The sequence below is a fragment of the Drosophila sechellia genome, chromosome 2L (genome assembly GCF_004382195.2).
Source record: "Drosophila sechellia strain sech25 chromosome 2L, ASM438219v1, whole genome shotgun sequence".
Lineage (NCBI taxonomy): Eukaryota > Metazoa > Arthropoda > Insecta > Diptera > Drosophilidae > Drosophila > Drosophila sechellia.
This window is the reverse complement of record NC_045949.1, coordinates 1,217,766-1,243,130: the sequence shown is the minus strand read 5'-3', so window position 1 is coordinate 1,243,130 and position 25,365 is coordinate 1,217,766. Positions and strand designations below refer to the sequence as shown.

Below are 25,365 nucleotides of genomic sequence, written 5' to 3'. Positions count from 1 at the left end.
TAGTGAAAGCCCCATCCCGCCAACTCTGCGTATACATAATATTTATTCTGTCGTGGTCGAAATTTCGCTGCTAATTTGAAAGAGCTGGTTGTCGGGGCAATGGAAAAATTAAAAAGAAAATTCTAAAATTATATAATTTGTATTTTAAAATTATTAAAATTTCCTTCTAGATAAAACAAATATATTTTATAAAGTTAAGTTAATGGTTATGCTCTCCTCCAAAATTTTCATTATTTCCAAAACCCACCGAATTTCGATAGATAAAAACAGTAAGATGCAAAAAAATCTACCAAAATTATGGCAAAACTTTTCAACAGTTTTTGAACAATAAAAAGCAAATGGCGCTGGATAGAACTTGCCACCGATGTGCCACGCCCCCCGTTCCATCCGCCCCCCATTTGTGTGTGGAGGGAACCGCACATTAGTAGTTAGTGCAAGCAGGCGGTGTTCTAACTTTTGAATAAATACAATAAGAGGCGGGCTTCTCCCTGGGCGCCACTTTAGACAATGAAGCGTATAATGCTAAATATCGCTCTCCAACCGCATCCAGCTGTCGCCCCTCGTCCTTCGTCCTTCGTCCTGCGCGCGTTTATGGTGTCTCTTGCTCGAACTATGCTGAATAATTTTGTGCGCTGCGCGGTTTGGCAACAATTGCTTTCATTACGGAACATTTTTTGTTCGACTGGAGCTGGAGCTGCAGGAGATTGGCAATGGAGCTGGGGGCCGGGAAAGTGGTTGGATCCACCTTGGGAAACCCCTTGATGTTGTTACATCTACTCCTGCTGCTGCGGTTTCCGCTCCGGCGTTGTTTGTGTGTTGTTGTACTTCGTATTTGGTATCCTGCGGCCGCAGATACATTATCCAAAATTTGCATAAAATAAATAAATTAAATATGCCAGACATGCGGTGCGCCGTTGGTCGCCTGGAACAGCCAGAGTTGCTGGCCTGGCCGAGTGCACAGAGAGAAAATAGCAATTGATCCTTTAAGCAGTTAACTTATTTCGTGGGCTGAAACTCATAATACTTATATTTAAGGAAATAGTTTCTGAACAAACCTGTACAAGAAATGTAATTAAATGTCAGCACAATTTTCTTCAGTGTACTAGATACTGCTTCATTTCTCCACTTGGCCGTCCAAAGTTTTCATTTTATTATCACGCAGAACTAGAGAGCGGGTGGCAAAATGGTGAGTACTTTGAGGGGGAGTGTTCCGAGGGGCCAGCCGAGGTACTGGCCCATTGAACAGCTGCAGCATTTTTGAAGTTGTCCAGGAGTCCGGGCCGCTCGCAATCCTGTGCCCGGGAAACGTGGCAAAAAGGCAGCCAGGATGCGCTACGTTGCGTTCGCTTGTCATGCTCCGATGCGTGATTTCGCCCACCCCTCGTCCTTGCGACATCCACCCACCCGCTCCTTTTGGGCCCCCACCCACTGGGGCGCTTCATGCACGAGTTGTTGTCCTGGCTGCTGCTTTTTGGCATCCGCTGTCTCGTGGAGCACATGGCCGTGCAGAGTCTGCGGCATTAACTTCATGCCGCTTCATTTTGTTGGGCATCTTTTTTCGGACTTTTTTGGAGCTTTGGCTCCCTGAAATGGCCGCTACAAAATTGGTTCGTTTGGTCGCCGAGGGCACTTAAATTTCCCTCCGGCGGCATTTGTTTTTGCCGTTGATGTTGATGAGGATGGTGTTTTGGCGGTGGGTTTGTTGTAGTTCAATTTGTGCGCTGCGGTTTAATGAAATTTAGTTGTTAGTTGCTGCACGTTTAGCTTTGCATAGATGTCCGCCCCCGACACTTCCTCGGTGTTTGATGGCACGGCGAACACCCGAAAAACCCAACGACCAATTTTCGAACGAATGGGCGGCCCACGAGGCGTATACGTGATGTGGAATTTGTGTATGTTAAAGGGTAATTGTTGTGGGAAATGGGTCTACTATGAAGATATGGCCGGGGGGAAATTGGTCAGAACTTGCTCTTTTGGAGCTGATTGAAAGGATTGTGATATATGAGTGGGCACATTGCTCATACGTGATGTGGGCCTAAAGTTTATAGCACACCATTTTACATTGCATGTAAGGGGAACGTGAGTAAAAATATCTGAGCGTGGTTTTAAATGATATTTATTTATTTCAGTTAATTAGCTAAGCTAACAAAAACGGTTCGAGAGATTTACAAAGTTTTCTCTTACTTGTCTTGACATTTAGTGTTCATCTTGCATACTTTCGGGGGTTTTCATTTAAGTTTATGTACAAGTAAAGTGTATGCCATATGAATGTAAGAATTATTTTTGTAGAAATATCACATTAGTAGGTAGACTTGCAATTTAACTTGCTTGAGTTAAACGTACATAACACTTGTAAAATCTTTGTTTAGGGGTCGACTAAGTTCTGGCGCGAAATGCTAGTCGCTGGAATTACTTCATTTGGTTCAGTGGAGGTCTCTACCTTTGGACTTTCTGGATTGTCCTCTTTCTTTTGGCACCTTTTCAGGAGTTCCATCTCGAAACGCCCCAATGGCACCTCAACACAAAGGTGCATGAACATGGATGCGAACAAGGTAATGCCAAAGTCCGACCAGAAGCGGAGAATCTAGAAAAAGATTCAACATATACGTAAATACTTTGTAAGTTTTGCGAAAATGTGGGATGTACTTACAGCGTCGTAGTCCGAAAAGTGCAGACTCGTTTTGATTCGCGCTATATGAACTGTTTCCACCAGCAGATGCCATATGTACAGGCAGTAGGACAACTTGGAAAGTGGCTGCCAGAAGGACCAGCTCAGAAACTCATTCACAATGGGGGCCAGTCCATTCTGGCACGCCCAGATTATCCAGCACAAGGCCAAAGGCCAGGCAATCCGACTGCAACACAGATAGAAAGCTCCAGCCAGTGCGGAAATGTCCCCTGCCCCACTCTGGGTATAGGGATATACGGCGAAGATTACAGTGGCCAGCATGGAAAGACTCAGAATCCAGAGCACCAAAGCCAGCCACTTGGACAGGCGGGTCTTCCGCACATTCTGGTGGTGCAGAAAGTAGCCAAAAAGCAGTCCAATCAACCAGGGAGTGGCTCTGGCATGGGTGGTGTAGTAGATGAGGCGCATCTCGGTGCTGTCACCACCAAGGTTTCTACAGTAGATGTTATGTTTAGAAGCTATCATGTGTGATGTCTATTTTAAGCTTTACTTACCCGTAGCGATCAAACACTTTCAGATCCCGCAGCATAACTATACCAAAGACGCAGCCGGACAGCAAAAGGATCAGCAGGACAATTCCTGCGATAGCCTTCTTTCCCCATTTGTAGAGAGCGATCAGAAGAAGTGGGGATATAATATACAGTTGCATATCCACAGCCAGATACCACGAATGACCCAAGCACTAAATTAATTGGATAGGTTAACAGTTGCACAGGGAGGTTCCTGGGTATAACTTACCATCCTGCCAGGAGCTGCATAGTTTTGGACGTAGAGCAGAGTGGCCCACCAGGTGTCGCTGCAGAGCTCCGAGGAGCTGGTGAACTGATTCCACAGAGGACCACTGTCTAGTCGGGGGAAAAGGGTCATAAAGATGAGCACGGCCAGTGCCAAAACGGGAGTCAGACGCACCAGACGGTGCAGATACATCAGTGGCACATGGAGACGACCCTTGGAGCTGAGATCCTTCGAATTTAATATGGATTCCTCGATTAAAGTTAGGGAAACTCACCGATCCATCTCACGCAGGGCGGACAGCACGAGAAGCAGTCCACTGAGCAGGAAGAAGGTGTCCACAGACGTACTGCCGCTCTGGAGGATCATGGAGAAGGGCGTCTGAGCCCAGGCCACGATATCGTAGGAATTAATGGTGGGCGCCAGTAGGAGGTACATGTAGCCGTGACCAAGTATGATCCAGATGATGGTCAAACAACGAATGCCATTCAGACATGGAATCACTCGAGGCGATGGTGTGCTCGAGGTCTTAAGCAACTGGGGTACATTCTTGCGAAGGGAAAAGGAGCCCAGCAGCTTGTTGGAAACTTTTGGAAGAAACAAAGGAATGAATATCAGAGCCTGAGTTGTGAGTAATACCAATTACCACTGCTATAGTCCAAAATTGTAGCCAGCAAAACGACAGTGCATAATAGGATTAGTATTGACCTAAAAACAATAAGAAATATTCATTAAGTTGAAATACTCAACAAAGTTATAGTAATTAGATTTATAGTTTCGTTCGCCCAAAGCTTTTTCTAAAAACGCATTCTGGCACTTAAATTCGTTGGCATGCCAAACAAGTCTAAGCGCACACAACCTGTCTTTCCAGTGCTTATTGCGTAAGAAATGAGCAAACAAAGGCTGGAAGATGCGATCTATACCTGGAATACCCCATATCCCCATTGATTCTACTCACACAGCAAACCAGTCAAGTCCATTCATCGGATCTCTGTGCGCCAAAGTGCAGTCCTTTTCCTGCACCAGAGTAGCTTCCGTCGAATTCTGCCCAAACATCTCCTTCAGATGACCAGACATCCATCGACTGAGTTGGGCGGCACTGCAGGATGAGGGTATGCAGGTTCCTATACTCAAGGTGAGTGCATCTGCACCGGCGGCTTCCATGAGCAAACTCTCGAACTGCATACGACTCAAGCAATACTTGGCTCCGGCATTGGTGGTCATGACATTGCCCAGACTCTTGCTGAGATCCAAGCTGAGGCAGGATTCGTAGTTGCCCATGTCCATAAAGTGTCCGTAGAGCAGTCCTTGCGGGAACTTTCCCCAGGCATCGAAAACTGCAAAACACAGACAAGGGAGGTCAGTATATAAGGCTCCACATTGGTTGCCATCAACCAACCTCGAAGAGCAGGCAAGGATTTGGCCTCTGCTCCCTTGAGCAGGAGGCGCACCTCCGCCAGGCAAGATGCCTCGGAAGCAGAGGAGGATTGGTTGTCATTCAAGGCCTGCTGGAGCACCTGGTAGCCGAAGTTGCTGGACTGCATCCAAGTCAACAGGTCCTTGGAGCTGTACGCCTGAGCAGTGGCGGGTACTCCCACCCCCATGATCCAGATCAATGCCAGGATCATCTTGGTCGGGATGAGGAGCGATGAGCTCGCACTGCTTAGTTGCCTGAATACCATTGCCGTGTGCGACGGCCATGACGCTGCGAGTGATATTTATACCGGGCTAGTAAGAGGCTCACTCCGGCCCACGAGCCGTCTGATATGGCTAACACATATTTCTAATCACCTGAGGAGCTCTCTTGACTGCACTAGTAAGTCGCTCGGTCGTGCAGTAGGAACTCTTGATAACCCGTGGGCCATGTGCCATTAGGTTTATCTCGCACCCTTTTGCAGGGTAGCAGGTGGGCCTACCCACATTCCATATTTTTACCACCTCACTTTTGCGATATCTCAGCAGCGTGCGAGCAACGATCATTGCGACGATCGCCAGTAAATCGGTTCAATGACCGATATAGCAGCCGAATTAGATTCAATGCCACACATGGGGATGTCCGTTGCGCTGCCGATGACGCCGAGTAGAAACTATTAGCTGCCTGGCATAACTGCAGCATCACGCAATCAGTAGGGTGTATTCCCTGGGAAAGCCCTGGCCCATGGACGGGTTAACACTCGATTACGTCAGTTTGTTTTATATTTCACAAATGGGTCAGCGACCGATAGTGACTTTTGGCGAACAGATCACACGGCGATACTGGGCCACTACTGATAGTCTCAATAAATTCGTCACTAGCTCAATGAGTTGAGTGATTTGAAGTGGCTCACCTTGGCCAGTAGATTTGCCACTTGTAATAGTTCGGCGGTTCACGGCTGGGTTATTGAACCCGCTGCCCTTGGAAAGGGCGATACTACCGAGCTAACGCAGCTCGGCCCACCTGGCGTCGTTACTATTGCGCAATAATAGTCGCATTAATCAATATGCGATTCCAAACTTAATGTATAGCTAGTAAGTTAAAAAAGTGTGGGTATTCCCAGGCGTGAATTGGGAATAACCAAATAAGACAAACAAAATCGAGAGTGGGGCGAAATACTTTCTCCGCTGGATCTCCGAATGCTCTTGTCACGCATTTTGCCGAAAATATCTTTAAAGCAGCGTAAGGAATAAATGATACCTATTAAATACCTATACCTACGAAGGCGATTGTTGACGTATGGCAACTTGGAACCACACATTTTTGTTTACAATTATTATCTGAGCCAACGAACCAGTTAGTTGATCAAATTTCGTGACTTCATCAACTTTGCATTGGTTCCATTACTCATCAAATACAAACAATAGTAAATAATCACTTTTTTTTTGTTTTCTGAGATTATTACAAGTGGCTCTTGATAAGTGTTTACAAACATTACTATAACTACAATACACCCGTTTACTCAATGAGTTCCGTGTGAGCTACACATACATACACATGTGCAATTATTTGAAAAGTTGACTGGAAACATACGTGAATTTTGACTGGAGGATTAGGGTGGACCTTGTTCGCGTGAAAGTAATAAGTTCACTTTCATTCAGAAGAAACATATACCTTGTATTTCGGATTTAAATACAATTTGTAACCTAATTCCAAAGTTTTCGCTCACACAAACTTTCAAATCGCTTTCCCAATCATCTGAACTGGATTATCAGAACATTACAAATTTAATTAAATTTCCCTATCAGCAGCACGTGTAATTAAGGCAACTTCAGTTGGCAAAGTTTCGAGGCTAAGCCGCAAAACAGTTCTCCAACGGGCGTAAACGTAATAGTAACTACGTTAATCCGACAGCTGAAAATCCCTGGAAATACATTTAACTCTTGCCTTGCGCTAAGTACAATGTAAACCGTTTGCCACATCCCAAACACACAGGAAAACCCAGAGACAAAACTGCAACTTTGGGGTAAAAAGGGAGGTGAAAGTAGTTAGGGGCTGGCAGAAAGCTTAATTTCGACACATGTTGCCGCAATAAAAATGTCAACACACACATAAAACATCTTCTAAAATGGCATTTGCAGCAGGCAGCGAATTCCGAAGGACCAACCGGGAAAATGCGAATATTTTTGAAGCATAATAAATGGAGCTCGGCGTGGGAAAGCGTCGTCTGAGGGGAAAGACTGAGCCGGGAAATCCCCATCCACACGTGCTTAAAGCTCAGACTCACACACAGTCGCACAATGCCGGCCATTAAACACGCATTCTTTGGCCATAGAAATTTATAGACCAGAAAGGAAAGGCGACGGAGAAAGTGTGAGAGCGAGTGAAGTAGGGAAAGTTGGGACGGGAAATGTGGGTAGTGCGAAATGTGTCGCGCAGCGAGTTGCGCGTTTTACTTTCACTCTCGCCGGAACTTTCATTCAAGGACATGGAGCAGACAGGACCTCGCAATCCACTAATGGCGGAACCCAAAAACAAAAGGATGCATGCATTTTATACACTAACAGCGGGTATTGTTGATATTTTAGATCAGGAATAGTGTTATTTTGAGCTATAAATGGTACAGTATTTTGGGGATAACTTTCCAAAAAATTATCGAAAACTGGAAAGGTATATATCGTTAAACTTGTATTCAAATTTGCAATCGATCTGCATTTACAGATGGAAATGTAATTTTTTGAACATTTTTGCCATTACCAAAATTGGAAAAAAATAAAAAAAATTTTTTTTTAATATAATTTTTTTTGTGATAGTAGTCGTTATATTCTGGCCATTAGCTATCCAAAACAGTATACATTTTCGCTGTGGTACCCTATTTAGCCATGTTTTGACTAAAGATTGCCAGGAAATGTTGCACTTTTTGCTACAAATCGGTATTCTGATTTTTCGCCCTTCATCTAGTGTGTGTTGTTACTTAAAAGAGTATCCAGAATGAAGTGAAATGACTTTATATTCTTCCCTTATCAATTTCCTGTTAGACTGCCAACATATTTTCAGAATGTCAACTGAACAGATCTGCACCCCTGCTCCTCCATCAATAAAATCCTGAGCTGAATTTAAAGAAGATCCAAAAAAAAGTTAGGCTGCTGGGCGTGTCGCCTTTAATGAGATAATCTGCGCTACTCGTCGTAATTTTACGTAATTGAAGGTTCACTTGCAGACAGACCCACTCCTGACTACCGAAAACGGGGAGTCTTGGTGGGATTGGGGGTGCTGGCAACTGGCCGTAATGATAGTGGTGGGCCTGCAGCTGTACGTGCGTGTAACTTTGGGGGGATGTTCCTCCGAATCGCCTCCCATCTTCCATCTTGTCTGCACTTTTCGGTGGAGCTTGCTGGGATGGTAATCTGCAATAAATGAGGCATGTTGGAAGATTTATTTGATTGCTTTATTTAATATTTTAGAAAAGGCAGATGTTTCGCTAGCACTCAGCGGGATGGGGCTTCTTGGGAGGAGGGAGTTGGCTTTACAGTCGGCGTTGAGTGGCTGACTGTGAGTTATGACGGATATAATGAACAATATACGCATTTGGGGCCAGAATGCAAAGGTGACCTTAGCAAAGGTGAGGAGCATTTGCAGTGAGTGTTGAAGGAAAGTGATATACGATGCATATGAAAATTGTGAGGACGATAAGTTATGGCATGTGAGCCATTGTGAAATACCACAAGAAATGGTGAGAATTGTTTAAATTATGGCTGACAAAGGTGGCTGAATGCACAAACAAGAGGTATCGCCTAGGCATGAAAATATATTTATGAAGACATTTCATAAAACTCCATTCAGCTTTCACTTTAAACATTTCGAGTCCCACCTTGAATAAATTTCGCTTCATCAATTTCGATTAATCCCAGGTCCGGCCAAGAAATCTCTGGTAGACCCAATTTGCAAGGAGGGCCCCCGAAGGGCAATCCACAATTAAATGCTCCGCTTATTGCGACATCGTTTATCACTTCTGCCGAAGTCCTGGAGTCGTGGAGTCCTGGATTCTCCGATTCTCTAGGCTCTGCCCGCCATTATGGTTGCTTCATTACAGACGATTAATTTTGATTGTTTCGACCAGGGCAGCAAGAAAAAGTGCCCAATGAAGCACTGCACAGTTCATCCTGAGAATATCCTTCTGGCTCATTTTTGTGTTTTCTGGGGACACCGAGAAAGGGCCATATTTCACCCAACAGGAGCCAGAGTGCGGATATAAGGACTGGGTACTGTGACCAAAATTAAGCACACAGAGCAGAACTACACGAAAACGTAATAAAATCATAATCGTCGGATCAACACAGTCATCAGCGGTGTCACAACAGGCTACCAGTGGATGATGAGGACCGAAAGCAAGGACGCAGACAGCCAAGGATGCCACTGAAGAGCAGCAAGGAGCAGCGAAATTGCACAAGCAATTGCCAGGCGAAACTCAACGGTAATTACAGTAATAATTCAAAAGAGATTTGCCCCCACCTCGTCCAAAAAAAATGGAGCAAAAAACAACACTCCAGCCAAGGAGATGGGCGGAGGTTGGGAAAACTAAGAGACAATGAAGGCGACGATGCAATCCGGACCAAAAGTGGCAATTGCCACGGCCAGAGACGAAACTGCACAGTGGGACTGCATGAAAAGAATGAGTAAGGGTATACAAGATTATAATATTAGTATTATCACCAAACAATGGAAGTAGCCTAACTTTTAGCAGACTGAAATATTTGTATGATATGTTAAATAAATTATAACTCAAAATAAATGACACCCAGCCCACTGTGCCAGGAAGACGGAAGCAGGGTGGCTCATCCTGCCACACGCCCACGCACACGGAGCGCTGATGTGCAGCTTCCGGTCCTAAGCGACGCACAGGTGCAGGCCAACGACAGAAGCTATAGAGGCTATGGCCGAAGCCAACGGCAGCGGCGGAGGACTGCGACTAGTGAAAAGCCGAGCCAGGAGCCGGAGAATCCCAGGGAAGCCAGCCATAAAAACTTTGGCGGGAGTGCGGTGTGATGGGGTGGCTGGAGGTGATGATGAAAAATGCGACAATGAAAATAATGCCCGGCACACGCATCTCCATCTCCTGCTCCTGCTCCGTCTCATGCAATCCGGAGTCCTGAGTCCGGATCCCAAATGAGGGCGTCCAGCGGAGCTGCGAGGCTATGGAAGCCATTCGAGCCACTTAAAGACTCGGCGGGTCGATGCCATTTTTGGTGTCTGGGTGTGAAAAAGTTTAAGTGGCAACAACGACGAAATCCCAGGATTTACTTTTATGCACTCCCACCCACTCGCATTTGGGCATGAGTGCAATCTGAGAGGTGAATGCCGAACGGTGTAAGCTGGCCAAAAAACAAAAACAAAAAAGTAAGGAAAACTGGGAAAGCGGGAAAGTGGAAACTTTGACTTCAGCTCCACTCCCTTTATGACTTTTTGGCGGCGTTGAAAGTCGTTGAAAGTGTCAATATTGCGTTATAGCATCACGTGGCGCACTCTTACACTGAGCATAATTTACACTGAAAAATACAAACAGTCACAGTCCATAAAAGAATTAAATCCAAATGAGAAGTGCCTATTTCAATACATTTTTATTTCATTGCAAGATAAAGTAGGCCAAATTATAATAACTTTGATTCTTAGAAATGCACACCAGTTTTTGCCTCAGTGCAGCTTCCACCTGCAACACGTTAGCCAATCCCAGCTGTCTGCTGATGGCGATGATGGCTGTTGGCTGTTGGCTGTCTAGGATTAGCTATGCGTATGGCCCCACTTCCCAGTGGAAGGGGCAACCACTTTAGCTACTTATTCCCGCCTTCTGCACTTTCCAAAAGCGCAACTCGAAACTTTTTTAGCCACGCTCCCCACCCCCCGCTGTTACCAGAAAGTTTGGCCAAATGATACCAATAAACAAATCCCATTATACACGGTGTATCAGCTTTACGTTGGCTGCTCGTCCGCTACGTGAGATGACTTTCAACTTTCAAAATGTGCTACAAAAAATGCAACCCCCATTTTTTCCAAAAGCTTTTGTTTCGGTATTGGGTTTGGTTTTGGCTGCCAGGAGGCGTGAACATTTCAGATCTCAACAATTGCAACTGGAATTCAGCTTAAACAAAGCGCATGCAGTCAAGTAAATGCTAAACATCCATTTAGTAATATGAATAATATTTTTAGGAAAAATAAATTAGCATGGGAAATGTGTTTTTCTTTCTTACCCCAATAAAAATTAGTTTCCCTAATCTTCGCCTGCTTCTAGCCCTGAAAGTCTGTAAATCTTGCCTAGCAAAAACTACTTTGAGGAAAACCAATTTTCGAGTCCATTATGGGCCAGCTTGCAGCTAATAACATAAGCTCAACACTTAAGCCACTTTGCATCTGGACTCCTTAGCAAATCCCCAGTTAAAAGCGATAAATGTTTTAAGATTCTGGCCGAAGCAAACGAAAGTTGCCTTTTAATGAACTCGATGCATTAAAAATATGTGCACAACTAAGAGCATTCATTAAAAAGTTTTTGCTTTAAATAAAAAAAAAAACTTAAGTCGAACTAGGAAAAGGAGGAGGCAGCGCAGTGGGCGTGGCTGCCACAGCCGCTACGGCAGTAAATCCCGAGAAAAGCTGCACAAACTTTGCGACTTTGGCCATTCATCTTACAACTAATTTCTGACTGAACTCACTGGACATCCGGAAGCCCTTTCCTCCGGCACTTAAGTGCTTAAATATTTTTCTTTGTTCTTGGACCAGGAAAACGCTCCAGTTAGTGGCCATATCCGCTTTACGCTTGCCCAAATATTATTTAAGCTAAATATAAATTTGTGCCCTCTAATCACATTGCCATGAAGTCCAGGTTCTCGTTCTGCCCGACTTGGCCAACTTGACCAACTTTCTGCTGATTAAATGTTGGCCAAAGTCCACTTCAAGCCGATAACACACACACACGCAAGTGGGAAAGACAGATTTTCTGGCCGAAACTTTAAACTCAGCCAAAGTCCTTATCTAATTGCTTTGAAAAAGTTTCCGATGCAAAAGTCACTTTTGGCTTGTGGCCTCAAGTTTTCGGGCAGCAAGTCAAGATGCCGGCCCAAACTTAAGGCCACCTTCGCCAGGTAAGATAATCCTGGAAAGCATGTTCGCACAACTGTGTGTCGGAATGCATGAAATGATTCCTTGCATGTCATCATCCACCTGGAAGGCACCGAAAAGCTGGCAAAATACATAAAAGGAAAGGATGGGAAAGGAAAGGAAAGGAAAGGTTAAGGTTCAACCCGACCTCTGTCATGACAGACAAAATATAATCTCAATTAAAATGCTAGCCATGGAAACAAGAAAAGTAGAAGTGTCAAAGGGCAGGCAAGTGCACTGCAAACAATTTCGGATTCAAAATAAAATAAATTGTATATAATACAATATAGTATGTACTGCATAAACATACGATTTGGCATTTAAAATCTAGCAATATATACTGTGTGCTACATTTTTACCTATTAAAATATATTAGCCAATACCTACAGTTCTTTGTAGGTATTTTTTCGTTATCAATTATTTGGCCAGAATGGGAACAGATAATGCCGGCGTACTTAAGCTCCACGGGTGGCAGCCGAAAAATATACAACAATAATGCCGACACATGTGGTTGGGAAAAAATTGAATGAGCTCCGCATGAGGGGCATTCCGGCCGTACTGGCATCTTGACCAAAATGGGCTTCCTGCGGCTTTCATTGATTAAACTTGAAGTTCGGCCACCCGCCGCTCCCTGCGATCCTTGGGAACTTTCTTAATTTTGTTGTAATTTCCCGGACGCTGCTGGAATTTCTATCTGCGAATTTATGAGCAACAGCGTAAACTATTTTTATTAGATTAAAAACACACAAACCAAAGGGAAAGCGCAGAAAAATGCGCTGAAGGGACCATCCCCCATAATTTGCTCTAACAATTTTAATCGCATTTGGGCGAGTTGAGAAGGGAAAATATTAACAACAATGTGGAAGCTTTTCATTACGGAATTGTTCGTGCGTAAGAATGTTGCAGGCGGCATTTTCAATTTTCCTTCAGCCAGTGTACATTTATTATGAATTTAGCAATTCGTGTGCGAAAATTACTTTATGCACAAAACAAACAAAAGAGCCATAAAAATTGGAGAGAAAACGTCAATTGAACCTTTGTTTTTCTGCTTCTGGGGGTGAATTGAAATGAATGATTTATGTATCCATATTATGCAAATTTCGATAACTGTTACCATTTGTAGGGTACTATGGGGTACATCCCCAAGTTGGTTCATTCTAAGTACTTACTATTAATGCTGGGTAGGAAGTTCCAGCTTGGAAAAACTCAAAAATCTCACCGCTTTATGCTAAGGGTATTTTCCAAAATCAGTAACTTATATCATGAGCATCCGTTTCCTGGCTCCCCAAATATATATATTTGCTCGCGGAGATGGGGAGCTATCAGTCATGGACTGATTTCAGGTTTGGGGCTGTCCATGGCCGCCACTCGTGCTGAATTTTTATTGCTTGATTTAATTATTAATGCGACTTGCAGATGTCACGAACGCAAAAGGGATCCCATTCCACAGGTCCTTCCGAGTACCCATCGAGTCCAACTCCTGGCTAACCCTTTCGTGTCTCGACGCATTTTGATGCGTAAAAATAAAACAGAAATTGAGCTATATTCCGTCGGAAAAAGGCAGCGTATTGCATTTTTTATTATTTATTTCGGCCAAAGTTTGGCAGGCAGCTAGGCCAAATGACTTATAGATAGCATGTCCGTACGAAAAAATTCATAATGAAATATTTATGGCCATAAAGCAATGCGGAAGGCAAATGGAACGGACTGCTCCTGCTCCTGCCTTCAACTCCATCATCATCATCGACAGAAAGGGTCGCTGCGATTGGATTGTTTATGGAGTGGGATTGGGATCTGACCGGCTAGTCAGCCCCACCGAAATCGTTGATGGGCGATCTGAAGCGGAAGTCAACGCAGCTGCCTGGAAATGATTATGATAAGAACTCGTTGTCCTTTGTGGTCCAGGACTTTTGGCCCTGAACCGTGGACCGTAGTTTATGGAGGTAGTTCTGCGGACGTTTTTATGGCAGATAGATTGCCTAGGTATCGGTCCTGGGACAACTGGGCTGTCCATAAATGTTTATCCCTTGGAATATCACAAAAATATAATCAAAGTTGAATTGAGAGCCATGAAATCTAAGAATAAAACGTTTTATGGCGCGTTTTAATGTAAATGATCATAACATACAGATAGACTAAACAGATTTATAACAAATAATTCTTGAATATTATGTTTGATCCATAATTTAATATATATTTTCATGGCTAAAGCCCAGTCCTTAAGAGTTTAAGTCTTCGCTGAGCAATAAAAAGGAAAAGAACATAAATTAAGTACAGTTTACATAACGCATTATAATGGCTGGCTGAAATGGCCACAATAAATATGCAACTAAATCAAGCTTAAATGTGCTTAACAATTTTGAACAATAATGTCCAGACCACAAGTGCGAAGCCTGCCCCTAACGAGGACCTCAAAGAGTTTTGCTCCGGGAACCGGAATGCGGACCCTCACCCATCCCATGCCATCCCATACCATCTATCCATACATGTGCCGAGGGTCGAGAAATATTACGCAGCCGTAGAGCTCATTAGGCGGGGAAGGACGGATCCCCGGATGCTGGTTATGTAGTGGGTAAAGGAAAAGGTTTCCTACAAATAAATTTGCACCTTAACGCCTTTAAATGCACAACACACACACACACAAGCACACAGAACACACAACAGAAGTGAAAACACCCACTGTTCTGGAGAACATGGTGTTGCCAATTACCCGGAAGTATGCGAAAAGCTTATGCGATAAATTCGGCAAAAGTGCCAAAAAGGTATGCAACGGCGAACGGAAAATAAACCGAGAGCATTTCCAGACGAAGGTAAAACCAAAAAATGCCCACCCCGCGCCATTCAGTTCCCAGGATCCCAGGATCCTTTCCGTCTGGCTGGGGTCTGGTCCTCCGTGGGGTCTGGGTCGGAGTTTGCTTTTGCTTTTGTGGCTTCCAAGTCGGTTGGCGTCTTTGTTGCTTCACCTCGACCACGTAGCCAACACCTGCGTCCAGGCCAACAGCATCTCCCTATCCACCATGGACCGTGGCAGGAACTGGAGTGGGTGTGGGCGCCACCATATTGAAGGTTAAGTTGGGGCTTTAATAAAATATCATGCGAACTTTAGCAGCTGTTCGGGGGGATTGGCCAAATCGGCATGCGTGCGCACATACATCACTATAAAGTTGTATTTACGAGCTGGCACTGCACTTTAAACATATTTCATTAAAATGTAGGCCCGATTCCGGTTGTTTGCCTTTTCGGCAGTCGGGCATAATATATTTATATATATATATGCCAGGTAATTCCCCGAGATTCGCGTTATGGTGGAGATATAAAATTTTATATGCCCGCGCTTTTTGCGTTGTCTCTTCGAATGAAGCAAAGCGTGAAATATGATTGTGATGCGCTACAAACTGGATTGGGCATTTTAGACATAATCAGTCAGTTAGTATTGGAAAATAATTAGGGAACCTATTATGAGGACCGAACTTAAGCAGCGATTTCTATAAGCTGCATTGATTTTGAAAAATGGTTATAAAAAGTTATATATTTATGTAGCTAACCCGACTGCCTGCTCGATCTTACCAAATATTCCCTGGCTTTGTTACAGCATCATTTCACGCCAACGTAAGCGCAAATTTTGTACCTAAGCCGCGGCCAGGTTTTTACCCCACGGTACAAAGGACTCAAGTTGGTAAACAAGTGAGCATCCAAAATGGGCAATCAACTTCAGAATGGCCCCGCCTGTTCCAGCCACCCACCTCCTCAGGAAAAAGTAGCATCTTCTCGTTACTTTTTAATACTTTTTATGATTATAACAATGTATAAGTGTCTGCTTACTGGGGGCAGGCGAGCAGTGAGCAGCGAGACTGTGTAAATACAAAATAACTGCTGTTCCTTGGCAGGAACAACCCTCCTTAATGAAACCGAGGGCTCACACCACCGAAATCCTTATCCCTTTTGCCACTTATGTTTTGCTGTTTTCTTAAGTTTACACTAAACAACCACCCAACCAAAACAACCAAAAACAACCGACACAAAGCAGCAGAAATCAACAGAAACAAATATCACAACAACCCCTCGAAAGAGAATTATTTATTTTATTAAGTATACGCAGCGTATTAACCCGACAGCCCGAGCAACTTGCTCTTTTCTGATAGTCTTTTCGTATTACTTCGTTTGTCGTTCCGCCGACTCCGTTTAATTGTTAACATTTCATTTAAGCCAGGCACACATAAACCAGGGGGCGGGGGGTTGGTTGAGGGGCGCAATATGCTGGAGCTGGGGAAAATTCATTTATCAAAACGCTGCCCGCATTTCCGCGATGAAACCCCTCAGGATAAACTGACTGGCGCCAGCAGGAATGGCAGTCGAGGCTGAGCCCCAAATCTAAATCGTTGTATGCAGACGCACACATGCAAAGCGCAGGGGGTGGGGGTGGCAAGGCCCCAAAGGCACAGTGGCACCAAAGCTGAGGGATACGAAACTATAACATACCATTAAAGCTAATTTAGAAAGCTATCTTGTTTCAATACTAAGTGGAAACTAATGCCACTCTATAAAAACTTAAGACTTTGATTAGTATTATTTTAAATCAAATTAAGTCCGCACCACTGTGCAGAGCTGCTTCCTTTCGTTTGACGTTTGCGTATGTCAAAGTTATCTAAATGAAAAATTGACTTTCATACAGAGCATGGAAAGTGGGGGAAATCATCAGCGTTCGTTGGCGCATCGCTTTCAGTTGAGTTTCCGTTCCGTAGGATTTCGCATTTACGCATTTCCTATTTTAGATGATATTTCATACTTTTTTGCTGACAGCAGCAGTGGTTGGTGGGTGGCGGGGGGGGGTCGGAAGAGCGGGCAAACTGAGGGAAAACCTCGGCCGCCGTTGATGATGATGATGTGCGTTTATTATTGTTGCTTTATGGCTTTGCATAGATAGATGTCCGTGTGTTTGCATGTGTGTGCCACTGACATATCACTGCCCCGCCCCCATTCACCGCCCCCACTGCGAGTATTTGCCTTTGGGATTATCAACTCATTGTACCAGGGCATGCATTAATTCATATACTTATGGAGGCTCCCCATTTGACCCTCCAATTGGATTCCACTGGCTTCTGACATTTGCCCATTTGGCAGTTTTTCGGACTCCGAACGGAGGGTTCCAATGATATGCTGATGCCATAATTGCTCTCCAATTGGGTTCATCGTGGGAACTATATTATGGCCAAACTGTTTTGCTGCTTGAATTTTCAGTATCTACCAATCTCTTCTAGTAGTGGTTAATTCTAGCAAATTTCTATTTGAATATCGCTTGAAAGTGATATGTCAAAGTGTCAACCTTTCAACCCCAACAATCTCAGATTTAATGGTTGGGACATCTTCCCCATCTCATATCAATTGAACACCCTGGGCCATTTAAACTTAACGGCTCCTACGTGTCTGCCTTCTTAGCAGCCATTTGGCCATAGCTATTGCAGTATGTATTGGCTAGCACGGAATTATGCTGCAAAATTGTTGCAACATCAATCATACCGCTCGGTTCTCATCTGGCCGTGGCCAAGACAAACACCGGGGGAAAAGGCCAAAAGCAGGCGACCCACACGCAGGGCATGCCAATAAATTGCGGCGGAAAATAAAATAAATTGAAAAACACTTTGATGCCATCAATAAACGCTGACAAAGCCGAGCAGCCAAACAGCTGAGGCCAGGAAAAGTTCACGACATTACCGTGAACTAATGTTGATACTGGGCACGACCTCTCCGGCGGAGTTGCACGACATCCTCGACATCCACGACATCCTCGACACAACCAACTCAAACAGACATAGAACATAAAAATCATTTTGGCCAACTGCAGTTTCAAATCGTACACTGAAGTCAACTGCATCTCCATTCTAAACTGATCGATTTTTAGATTATTAATATAAAACGCTACCCTACATAATTTATTATAAAATAAATTAAAAAAACCTTTGATAAATCTAAAACAATATTTAATTTTAAAATATTTATTATTTCTCGCAGTGTGGGCATCCTCCTGCTTTGATTTCCTTCTTTTTCTTGGCAGCTGTTCCCTTTGCTTCTGCTATCAGTTGTTTTTCCTCCTCTGTTTGCTTTTCCATATATATGGCTTTAAATTAGAACACATTTCTGTGATTGCTATTATGGAAGGCGGAGTAGGGCGAGGAGGAGGAGGTCCTGGAAAGGGAAGAAACAAGGCACTGCAGGCTCGTCATAAAGTGCGACAGGCGCCACTTTGTTCAATAGTTTCGTTGCCGATTCTTTTTGCTGTTTTTGCCAAGTCAAGTCGGCAATATGCCAAGCTGAAACAGCTGCGGCCTTTCGAGCCTACGAGTCGAGTTTTCCCTCGGTTTTTCTGCTGGCCAAGCTTCTGTTTCCGTTGTTTGCTGTTTGCTGTTGGCAAGGATATTGGGTTGAGTCCTTTCTGCCATTTGGCCTAGTATCGAGCCTCGTCCTGGCAGCAACTGTCACTGGGATATGTGAGTGGGTTAAGCTTGAAACTGCCTTGGCTTTTGTCTCTCAGATTTTCGGGGATTTGGAAAAGTTCACCCTTTTTCCTCCCCCAACAAGTGTGTTTTATGGCGAATCCTTTCTCGGCACATGACATATTTACATTGAACAACTTTGCCCTAGGCAGCAGTTTTTAATAGGCTAAATCAATGGTCAACGAAAACATAATAAATCTAAATCCCTTGAAATATGGCACACGTTAGGTCAAGAAGTGTATCTTTAAACAATAATAGATTGTAATCTTAATGCTTAGAAATGGTAGTATTACAATCAATATAGTTAAGATGAGAGAGGGTAAGAACTCATTGCAACTGAAGTGCAGCAATCCATTTGAGCGAGCAAGTTCTATAACCTTTTAATAATCCCGAGTATCCCCTTCCCAGAAAATTGATCTCGTCCCAACACAGTTTCGGTTTTAGCCAAAGTGAACTTTGCACTTTTACTGGTATTAAATATTTACGACAGTGCTTTGGCCACTGACAGCGAAATTTCAAGAACAAAGCGAAGGAAAAGTGAAAAAAGAAAATCAGGCTCCCTGGAAGACTGAAATCCAAGCTAAATGGAATTCACTTAGCCGTGGCAGCTGATGATGATGATAATGATGGTGATGTGCAGGGGATGAGTAAGGCTCGGAATCTGAATCCGAGCCAGAATCAGAATCTGAATCTGAATCTGAATCTGAGTAGTGACCTGGGATGTAGCTTCAGCGGTGCGAGTGCCAGGACTCTCCCTGCTTGAGAATCTCCTGCAGGCGTCGTCTTTCCTTGGCGGTGAGAACCTGAATGAGTATAAGTATACCTTTCAGCTGTTTCGATTCTGAGATTCATGTGAAATGTAGCATACCTTTTCGAGGGTTTCCAGTGTGGAGTTGATTTCCCGCTTCGAGTGCAAGGGCAGCCAAAGTGTGGTGATGGCAAAGGTTCTGTTCCAATGGGAGTATTTAAATTCCCTTCGATTAGAAATGAGTACTCTTAATGATTAGACCTTAGTCCCCACCTGTGTACCCTCATGGCGTCGATGGCGCATCGCTGCATCTCCTCATGTTTGGCCATTTCCCGGCGGAAACACTCGTTGTATCGCCGGAACGATGTCGCATAGCGCTTACGACAAATGTCGGCGCTTTTCCCGAGGCGTGTGGAAATTGTGAAATGCATTAGCTCCGCGGGAAATTGCTATTTTCGCACAATTTGATTTGAAACGGGGCTGCCGTGGCTGCGATTGACTTACTACGTTAGCTCCTTTTCGTCGGGCGGAGGACGCTGCCCGAATCCCACACGGCGGGCCAGCAGGACGCGGTACCACTGCTTCTGGAGGGCATTCATCGGGCGCTTGAAGGGATTCTCGCCAGCCGCATTGTTGCCTCGCAGTTTATCCATCCTAACAAGTTTTCCGTTTTATGCCGGGCCCCACTCAGCCAGATACCAGATCCAGATTTGCCCACTTGCTCACCGCCGGGCATTCGCCGTGGAACTGAACCCAGTTGGAGGAGGAACTAGCAGTTGGAGTGCAGCTGGGATAGGGATTGTGAGTGGTATTGGAAGTGGGCGTTGTTTGGCTGTTGGCAGGAAATTTATCGAACCAACAAGCTAACAATGGCTGAAGGGAAAAGTGGGTGGCCAGACAACGGCAACTGTTGCACAGGGAAAAGTTTACACTGAACTAAACGAAATAGTTTCAGAAAAGCATATGGGAATATCGCATACCATTACAATCCATTTCAGAGTCCTTTCTACAAATTCGAAGGATTTTTGTATGTGCATTTTGTGTATCTACGCCATCGCGTTTGAAATGAAGTCTGTCTTGGATTTGCCATCGAATGAGCTTTGAATGTGGGCTAAATAAGAGAAAAGATTGCTGGCAATCGCATTTGATTAGATTGTTTCCACTTTCCTACTCAATGGGGAAAGTGCATGATGAAAGGGTTCGATGGAGACATTACCTATTTCTTATTTCCAGGGAACATGTACATCATGACAGGAAGGATTACATATCTTTGTTGAGAAACTATATCCGTTAAGAGCACGAGTTGTTGGCCAATCTACCCATTAACCTTTAACGAATGAACCCATTACCCTGAAATATGTAAACCTGGAAATAATCATATGAAAAAACGAAATGGCATAGTCAAGACAAATGTCTTTCGAATTTAAGCCCGTCTGCTGCTGTCTATGGCCTCATTATTAACCCACATTTTTGCACACACGAGCACCGCGCGCAAATGCAAAAACCACACCCGCCAATCCCCAAATCCCCAAACCAGGCCATTTCTCATGCCCACCCAGATACGGCGATGTCTATACATCATAGAACAGCCCCGCCCGTGAATCCGACCCTCCTCCGTGGAAGCCGGAAAGGGAAAACATCTTTCCGTAATGCGCGACGGCCTGAGAAAGTAGTTTCCATTTCCCGACTCCAGGGAAAGCAAAAAATTGGATTATATTAATTTGAATTAATAACATATTTTCCGTTCCAGGGTTTCCGTTTTCCCCGCCGTGGAATGCTGTTGCCACGATGAGTTTTCCCCGGAATGGTGGGCTAACCAAGGGTTTTGGCCTCGGGCATTTGATCTTTAATGAGCTTTTAATATGGGCAAATTTGCAATGGAATTTTGTTTGCTTGTGAAGAGGCTCGCCGGCATTTCCAATCGGAATGCGGCTTTCAAATGCCTCTGGACATTATTTAATCAAGTGCGCCCATTGAACGGAAATTGAGTTAAGTTCGGGGTGGTGGGTCACAGTCAGCTGGTTGGTGGTCAGGGGTCAAAGTGCACTTGCAGTTTTCGTTGGAAGAAAAACTACTCAGCATCGATTTGATTCTCGGTACTTGAGTGCTGCCACATCTCCATCTCTCATTTGACGAAAAGTTGGACTAACTAACTAACATCCCTGATAGAAATCAAAATTAGATGTATAAATTATCTCTCTATTCTCCAACCTTTTTAGAAACTTTTCTTATTCGTATATATACTGCCTGTTTTGAGTTAATCAGTTGGAGCTACTAGTAATCGCACCTCCACTGTGCCCCCTTTTGGTGGCGGTCAAGTTGCCCGCTTCTAAGCAGCCGAATGCCAGCGCAATTTATCGACTGTATTGAGTCGGTCTACGTGCTGCACATAAACCGCACTTATCTGGCTGGCTGACTAACTGACTGGCTGAAGGATGTGGGCTATGCACATCCCATCCAGGATCCGCAGCCCACTTGCCTCCGGGGTGCGCTTCCTGCCATTGAAAGCCGATAGCCGAGGGAGAGCCAGCCAAGAAAAATTGCATGCGGTTAGGGAAGCGAGCAGCAAAATTAATGTGTCTGCCCCGCCAGAAGTTGCCCCCAGCTCCAGATCCAGCTACAGCTCCAGCTTTAGCTCCAACTACAGCTCCTGCTCCAGCTGTGGATGCTCCGCAGTCCGGACCGCGTACATGTCCATGTGCTGCCACCCGAAGAAGCATCCATCCTTAAGCAAATAGACGGACGGAACGTGTCCGTGGCCATATCAAAATGATGTATGTGTGTTAGATTTGTTATAAATTTTATTTGCCGTTTGCTTGATTTTTCCCCGGGTCTGTTCTATATACCGGGTGGGTGGGTACCCACCACGATTCGATTGGGATTCGACCGCAGATGCAGTCAATTATTAAACGCCTGAGTGATTGCGGTCACAAACGGGGTGGGTCCATTGCGAAAATCGCATGTATTACACTACTTATCCAGCCAGAAGGTCATAACCATATCAGCCAACGTGGCGGATGAGTAATATTTTCTATTTAAAAACAAATATCCTCTATGTGTTCCTATCATTATGTTTCACTGTTAAAACACTTTTATCTTTTATTTAAGTCTTTAAAATTATATATTCTTAAATATTCTTCCAATTGCTCATTAGAACCAGTATCTTAATAATGGTGTTATAATATCATGCAATTTATAAAATAAAAACATCATGCACTTGAAACTAACTAGAAGTTAGTGAAGATATTTTAATGTTAGTTTGTGGCTTAATCACAGTTAATAATTTTGTTTTTTCATATCACTTTATATCGTTAAATTCGGCTTAGATTGTAGTTCTCATCGAGGATGCATTGGTGTCCGTGGTGTGGTGGTCCGTGGTGTGGAGGACCGTGGTGTGGTGGTTCGACTGATAAGTATTTCAGGTTTTCCCACAACAACACTTCGCTCAATAAAAACAAATGTATGATATTCGAAATTAGTAATAACAAGCAAGCGGATTGTTTATTGATATGTCTATATGTGACTTAGTTAATGACGACTCGGCAGTTACAGACAAATCAACAAATCTTAAACTTAGTAAATTTTATTTACCAAGTGAAGTAGAATTTAAAGAGCATTTAGATATTCAAGTCATATTGATGCCCCATTTCATATGCAGTTTTTAGTGAAATATTTGGTGAAATATCCGCATTTTTTGTGACCTAGTCAATAAGCCACTAAAATTCCCTATCTGATTAGAACAAATTGCAATAGCCATACTATATCACTATATTAGGGCTTTGTTTAAATTAATGAAAGCTTAGAATGCATTAATTAGTATCACCAATGCAAGATCATAAACATTGAAGATAAGGAAAACAGTAGAGTTATGTATTTTGTACAGGCTTTTATTTCTTTGGCTTAAAGAGTTTTCAAGAGTTTTTATTGGAAACTAAGTTCCCTAGAAAGTATCCATCTTTTTTTGTTCTGTATAAAATTTGATATTATTTATAGTCCTTGTCCATGGGCCTAGTGATGACCATGGTGGGGCTTCGGATCTCCGTGGTGCGGGGATGTGCTCCAGGATGGTGATCCCCAGGATGAGCAGGACCCTTCGGTGGGTGCGGCTGGTGGGGTTGTTGAGGCATGTTTCCAAAGCAATTTCAGTTCTGAACTGAAGTATTACCTCAATTTCCATCCTATATATAGTGGCGAAAGCCGCTGGAGGCATTGGTTTTCCCATTAAAACATTTTATCAGCCCGTTTTGCGATAAGGTGAGTTAGTACTTGGTGGTCATATCGGAATTTCCCAATGCCAACGCAACGAGAAAAACACACATCTAGCTTCCCTGATTTTTCAATCGGGCAGGATTTGTATATTAGTGTGATCTTTTGAAGCGGGAGTGTGCATTCTTATATTCAAATTTTTTATTGTATAAAATTTCCTTGTGAACAAATTATGGAAAAGAATCTGTGGAATACGCTGCAGGAAGTCGAGCAAGTCGAGGTTGCTTTCAAGCAGACCTTGAGAAACATTACCGATATCCAGAATCGATACAAAACGGTATCGGCCTTGAAGAGCAAGGCCTCCAAGCGCCAGGAATCCTTCGAGGCGGAGATCCAAGGTGCCATAACAACATCCAATCCTGCCAAGAAAAGAGTGGTCAAGAAGAGCAAGATCAGCATGGGAAAGAAGAGACGGGTCATAAAGAACAAGGCGATTGTCAGGACGAACCAGAGGAGTCTTCTGCCAAAGTCAATACCTAATCTCAGATCGGAAGCTATCCTGCAGGTGGAGGAGCCCTATGTGTGTCTCGAAACAAACTGCGTCTACGAAATTCACAAGACAACCACTCACCTGGTGGCGCGGAAACCCTATGGAGCACTCATCCGGCGACTGTATCGGTCAGCCAGGCTGAAGAGGCTGTACGATCAGGAGCAAGATCAGGATGAGGAACAGGAGCTGTATCCAGACTTGGAATGCTACCACTGCTGCTGCTCAGCGTGTTGCATAGAGTGCAGATAAATTTGTTCGTGATTGTATCTAGCATATTTTTGGGCTTTCACAAAGCTTCAAAGTTTGTAGCCTGCCTTTTGTGTGATAATAAATTGTACTTGTCCAAATGAACAGCAACTGATATACAACAATTTCATTGAATTTATTCCAGTTGTACCTCGGGTCTTCCTCGATAATTTTCAATAACTAGCCGGAGCATCGATTACCTCTGCCACGACAATGAAGCCAAAACAAAGGAACGTTTGCTTACTTACGAGTCGCACTTTGTATGGGCAACTTAAACGCTAATGGCATAAACATCCGAGACGTGAGCGAAATGTTTAAAACGCGCCTTTGAAGCGCAGGATGCCAGGATGCCAGGATGCCAGGACGACGGGACGGATGCCGAGGTTTAGCGACTGTAATGTGGCCGCCGCCCAAATCAAATCTCAAATCATGCACGTTTCCATCGTGGCCAGCGGGAAATGCGCCGCGCAGGGGAAGAGCGCCAGGAGCAGAAACCGAAACCAGGATAGCAATCCGATGACGAGCACAGCACTCCCTGCACGGGCAAATTGTTTGAAAATTCAATTCACACATTTGCCAGTTGTCGATGATTTTCTGTGATTTTGACTCGGCCTGCTCCTCGTCCTTCTCCTCATCCTGCCCACCAATGCTAATGGCAGAGCCAACTTCTTGCTGGCTCATCCGCAGCCTCCATTCGGCCTACGACTTTGGGGTTTTTCATATAGTTCTGGCTATGCGCACACTCGAGAAGAAATTAAGTATTTTTTTTTTAATATTTAAAACAATTTACTTGACTATGAAAGTTATTTGTCAAGATTCAAAAACAGCTTCTTGAAGAGTTAGTTTGTTCATTTATTAATATACTACCCACTGGTTGACAGGCTTTTCGCTCAGTGTGTGGTCGTCCTTTTCTGGTTTTCCAGCAAATAAGTGGAAAATCGCAACGAATTGTTACAGAGTCAGCGGCAGAGGTCCTTGGTGGAGTGGTCCTGGCACGTGCAGATCGAACACTCGGCGCTGCGTCCCGTATCCATTGCACATCCTGGCCCATGCTGCTCCTTCCTGCTCCTTCCGCCCTCGTGCGGCTGCTCCTCCTCGCTGGCATGTGTTTGAAATCTGAGCAAGCTTTCGAATCTTTTT

The 25,365-nt window shown here is 44.1% G+C and overlaps 3 protein-coding genes across 3 annotated transcripts; 1 reads left to right on the top strand and 2 right to left on the bottom strand.

Moving 5' to 3' along the window:
• Positions 1–2,328: 2,328 nt before the first annotated feature.
• Positions 2,329–5,091, bottom strand: LOC6617363 (nose resistant to fluoxetine protein 6). Its single transcript, XM_032727546.1, has 8 exons — positions 4,821–5,091; positions 4,380–4,758; positions 4,068–4,129; positions 3,699–4,008; positions 3,428–3,644; positions 3,184–3,371; positions 2,651–3,122; positions 2,329–2,584 (listed from the first exon to the last, which is right to left on the bottom strand). The coding sequence occupies exons 1-8, from the start codon at positions 5,047–5,049 to the stop codon at positions 2,366–2,368; spliced, it is 2,076 nt and encodes a 691-aa protein (XP_032583437.1). The 5' UTR covers positions 5,050–5,091; the 3' UTR covers positions 2,329–2,365.
• A 13,507-nt stretch (positions 5,092–18,598) lies between these two features.
• On the bottom strand, positions 18,599–19,974 carry LOC6617361. Its single transcript, XM_032727562.1, has 4 exons — positions 19,728–19,974; positions 19,497–19,619; positions 19,344–19,422; positions 18,599–19,278 (listed from the first exon to the last, which is right to left on the bottom strand). Exons 1-4 carry the CDS (start codon positions 19,874–19,876, stop codon positions 19,204–19,206), a joined length of 426 nt encoding a protein of 141 aa, XP_032583453.1. The 5' UTR covers positions 19,877–19,974; the 3' UTR covers positions 18,599–19,203.
• A 3,595-nt stretch (positions 19,975–23,569) lies between these two features.
• Positions 23,570–24,333, top strand: LOC6621416. The gene has a single exon (XM_002045537.2). The coding sequence runs from the start codon at positions 23,662–23,664 to the stop codon at positions 24,226–24,228; it is 567 nt and encodes a 188-aa protein (XP_002045573.2). The 5' UTR covers positions 23,570–23,661; the 3' UTR covers positions 24,229–24,333.
• Positions 24,334–25,365: the final 1,032 nt, after the last annotated feature.

Bases quoted from the DNA above. Each gene is read 5' to 3' on its own strand.
- LOC6617363 (XM_032727546.1), bottom strand. From the start codon at position 5,049: ATGATCCTGGCATTGATCTGGATCATGGGGGTGGGAGTACCCGCCACT. The intron at 4,759-4,820 runs GTTGGTTGATGG...TGTGTTTTGCAG, and splicing joins ATCCTTGCCTGCTCTTCGAG to TTTTCGATGCCTGGGGAAAG. The intron at 2,585-2,650 runs GTAAGTACATCC...ATCTTTTTCTAG, and splicing joins ACTTTTCGGACTACGACGCT to ATTCTCCGCTTCTGGTCGGA.
- LOC6617361 (XM_032727562.1), bottom strand. From the start codon at position 19,876: ATGGATAAACTGCGAGGCAACAATGCGGCTGGCGAGAATCCCTTCAAG. The intron at 19,620-19,727 runs GTAAGTCAATCG...CCTCGGGAAAAG, and splicing joins GACGAAAAGGAGCTAACGTA to CGCCGACATTTGTCGTAAGC. The intron at 19,279-19,343 runs GTATGCTACATT...ATACTCATTCAG, and splicing joins CACTGGAAACCCTCGAAAAG to GTTCTCACCGCCAAGGAAAG.
- LOC6621416 (XM_002045537.2), top strand. From the start codon at position 23,662: ATGGAAAAGAATCTGTGGAATACGCTGCAGGAAGTCGAGCAAGTCGAG.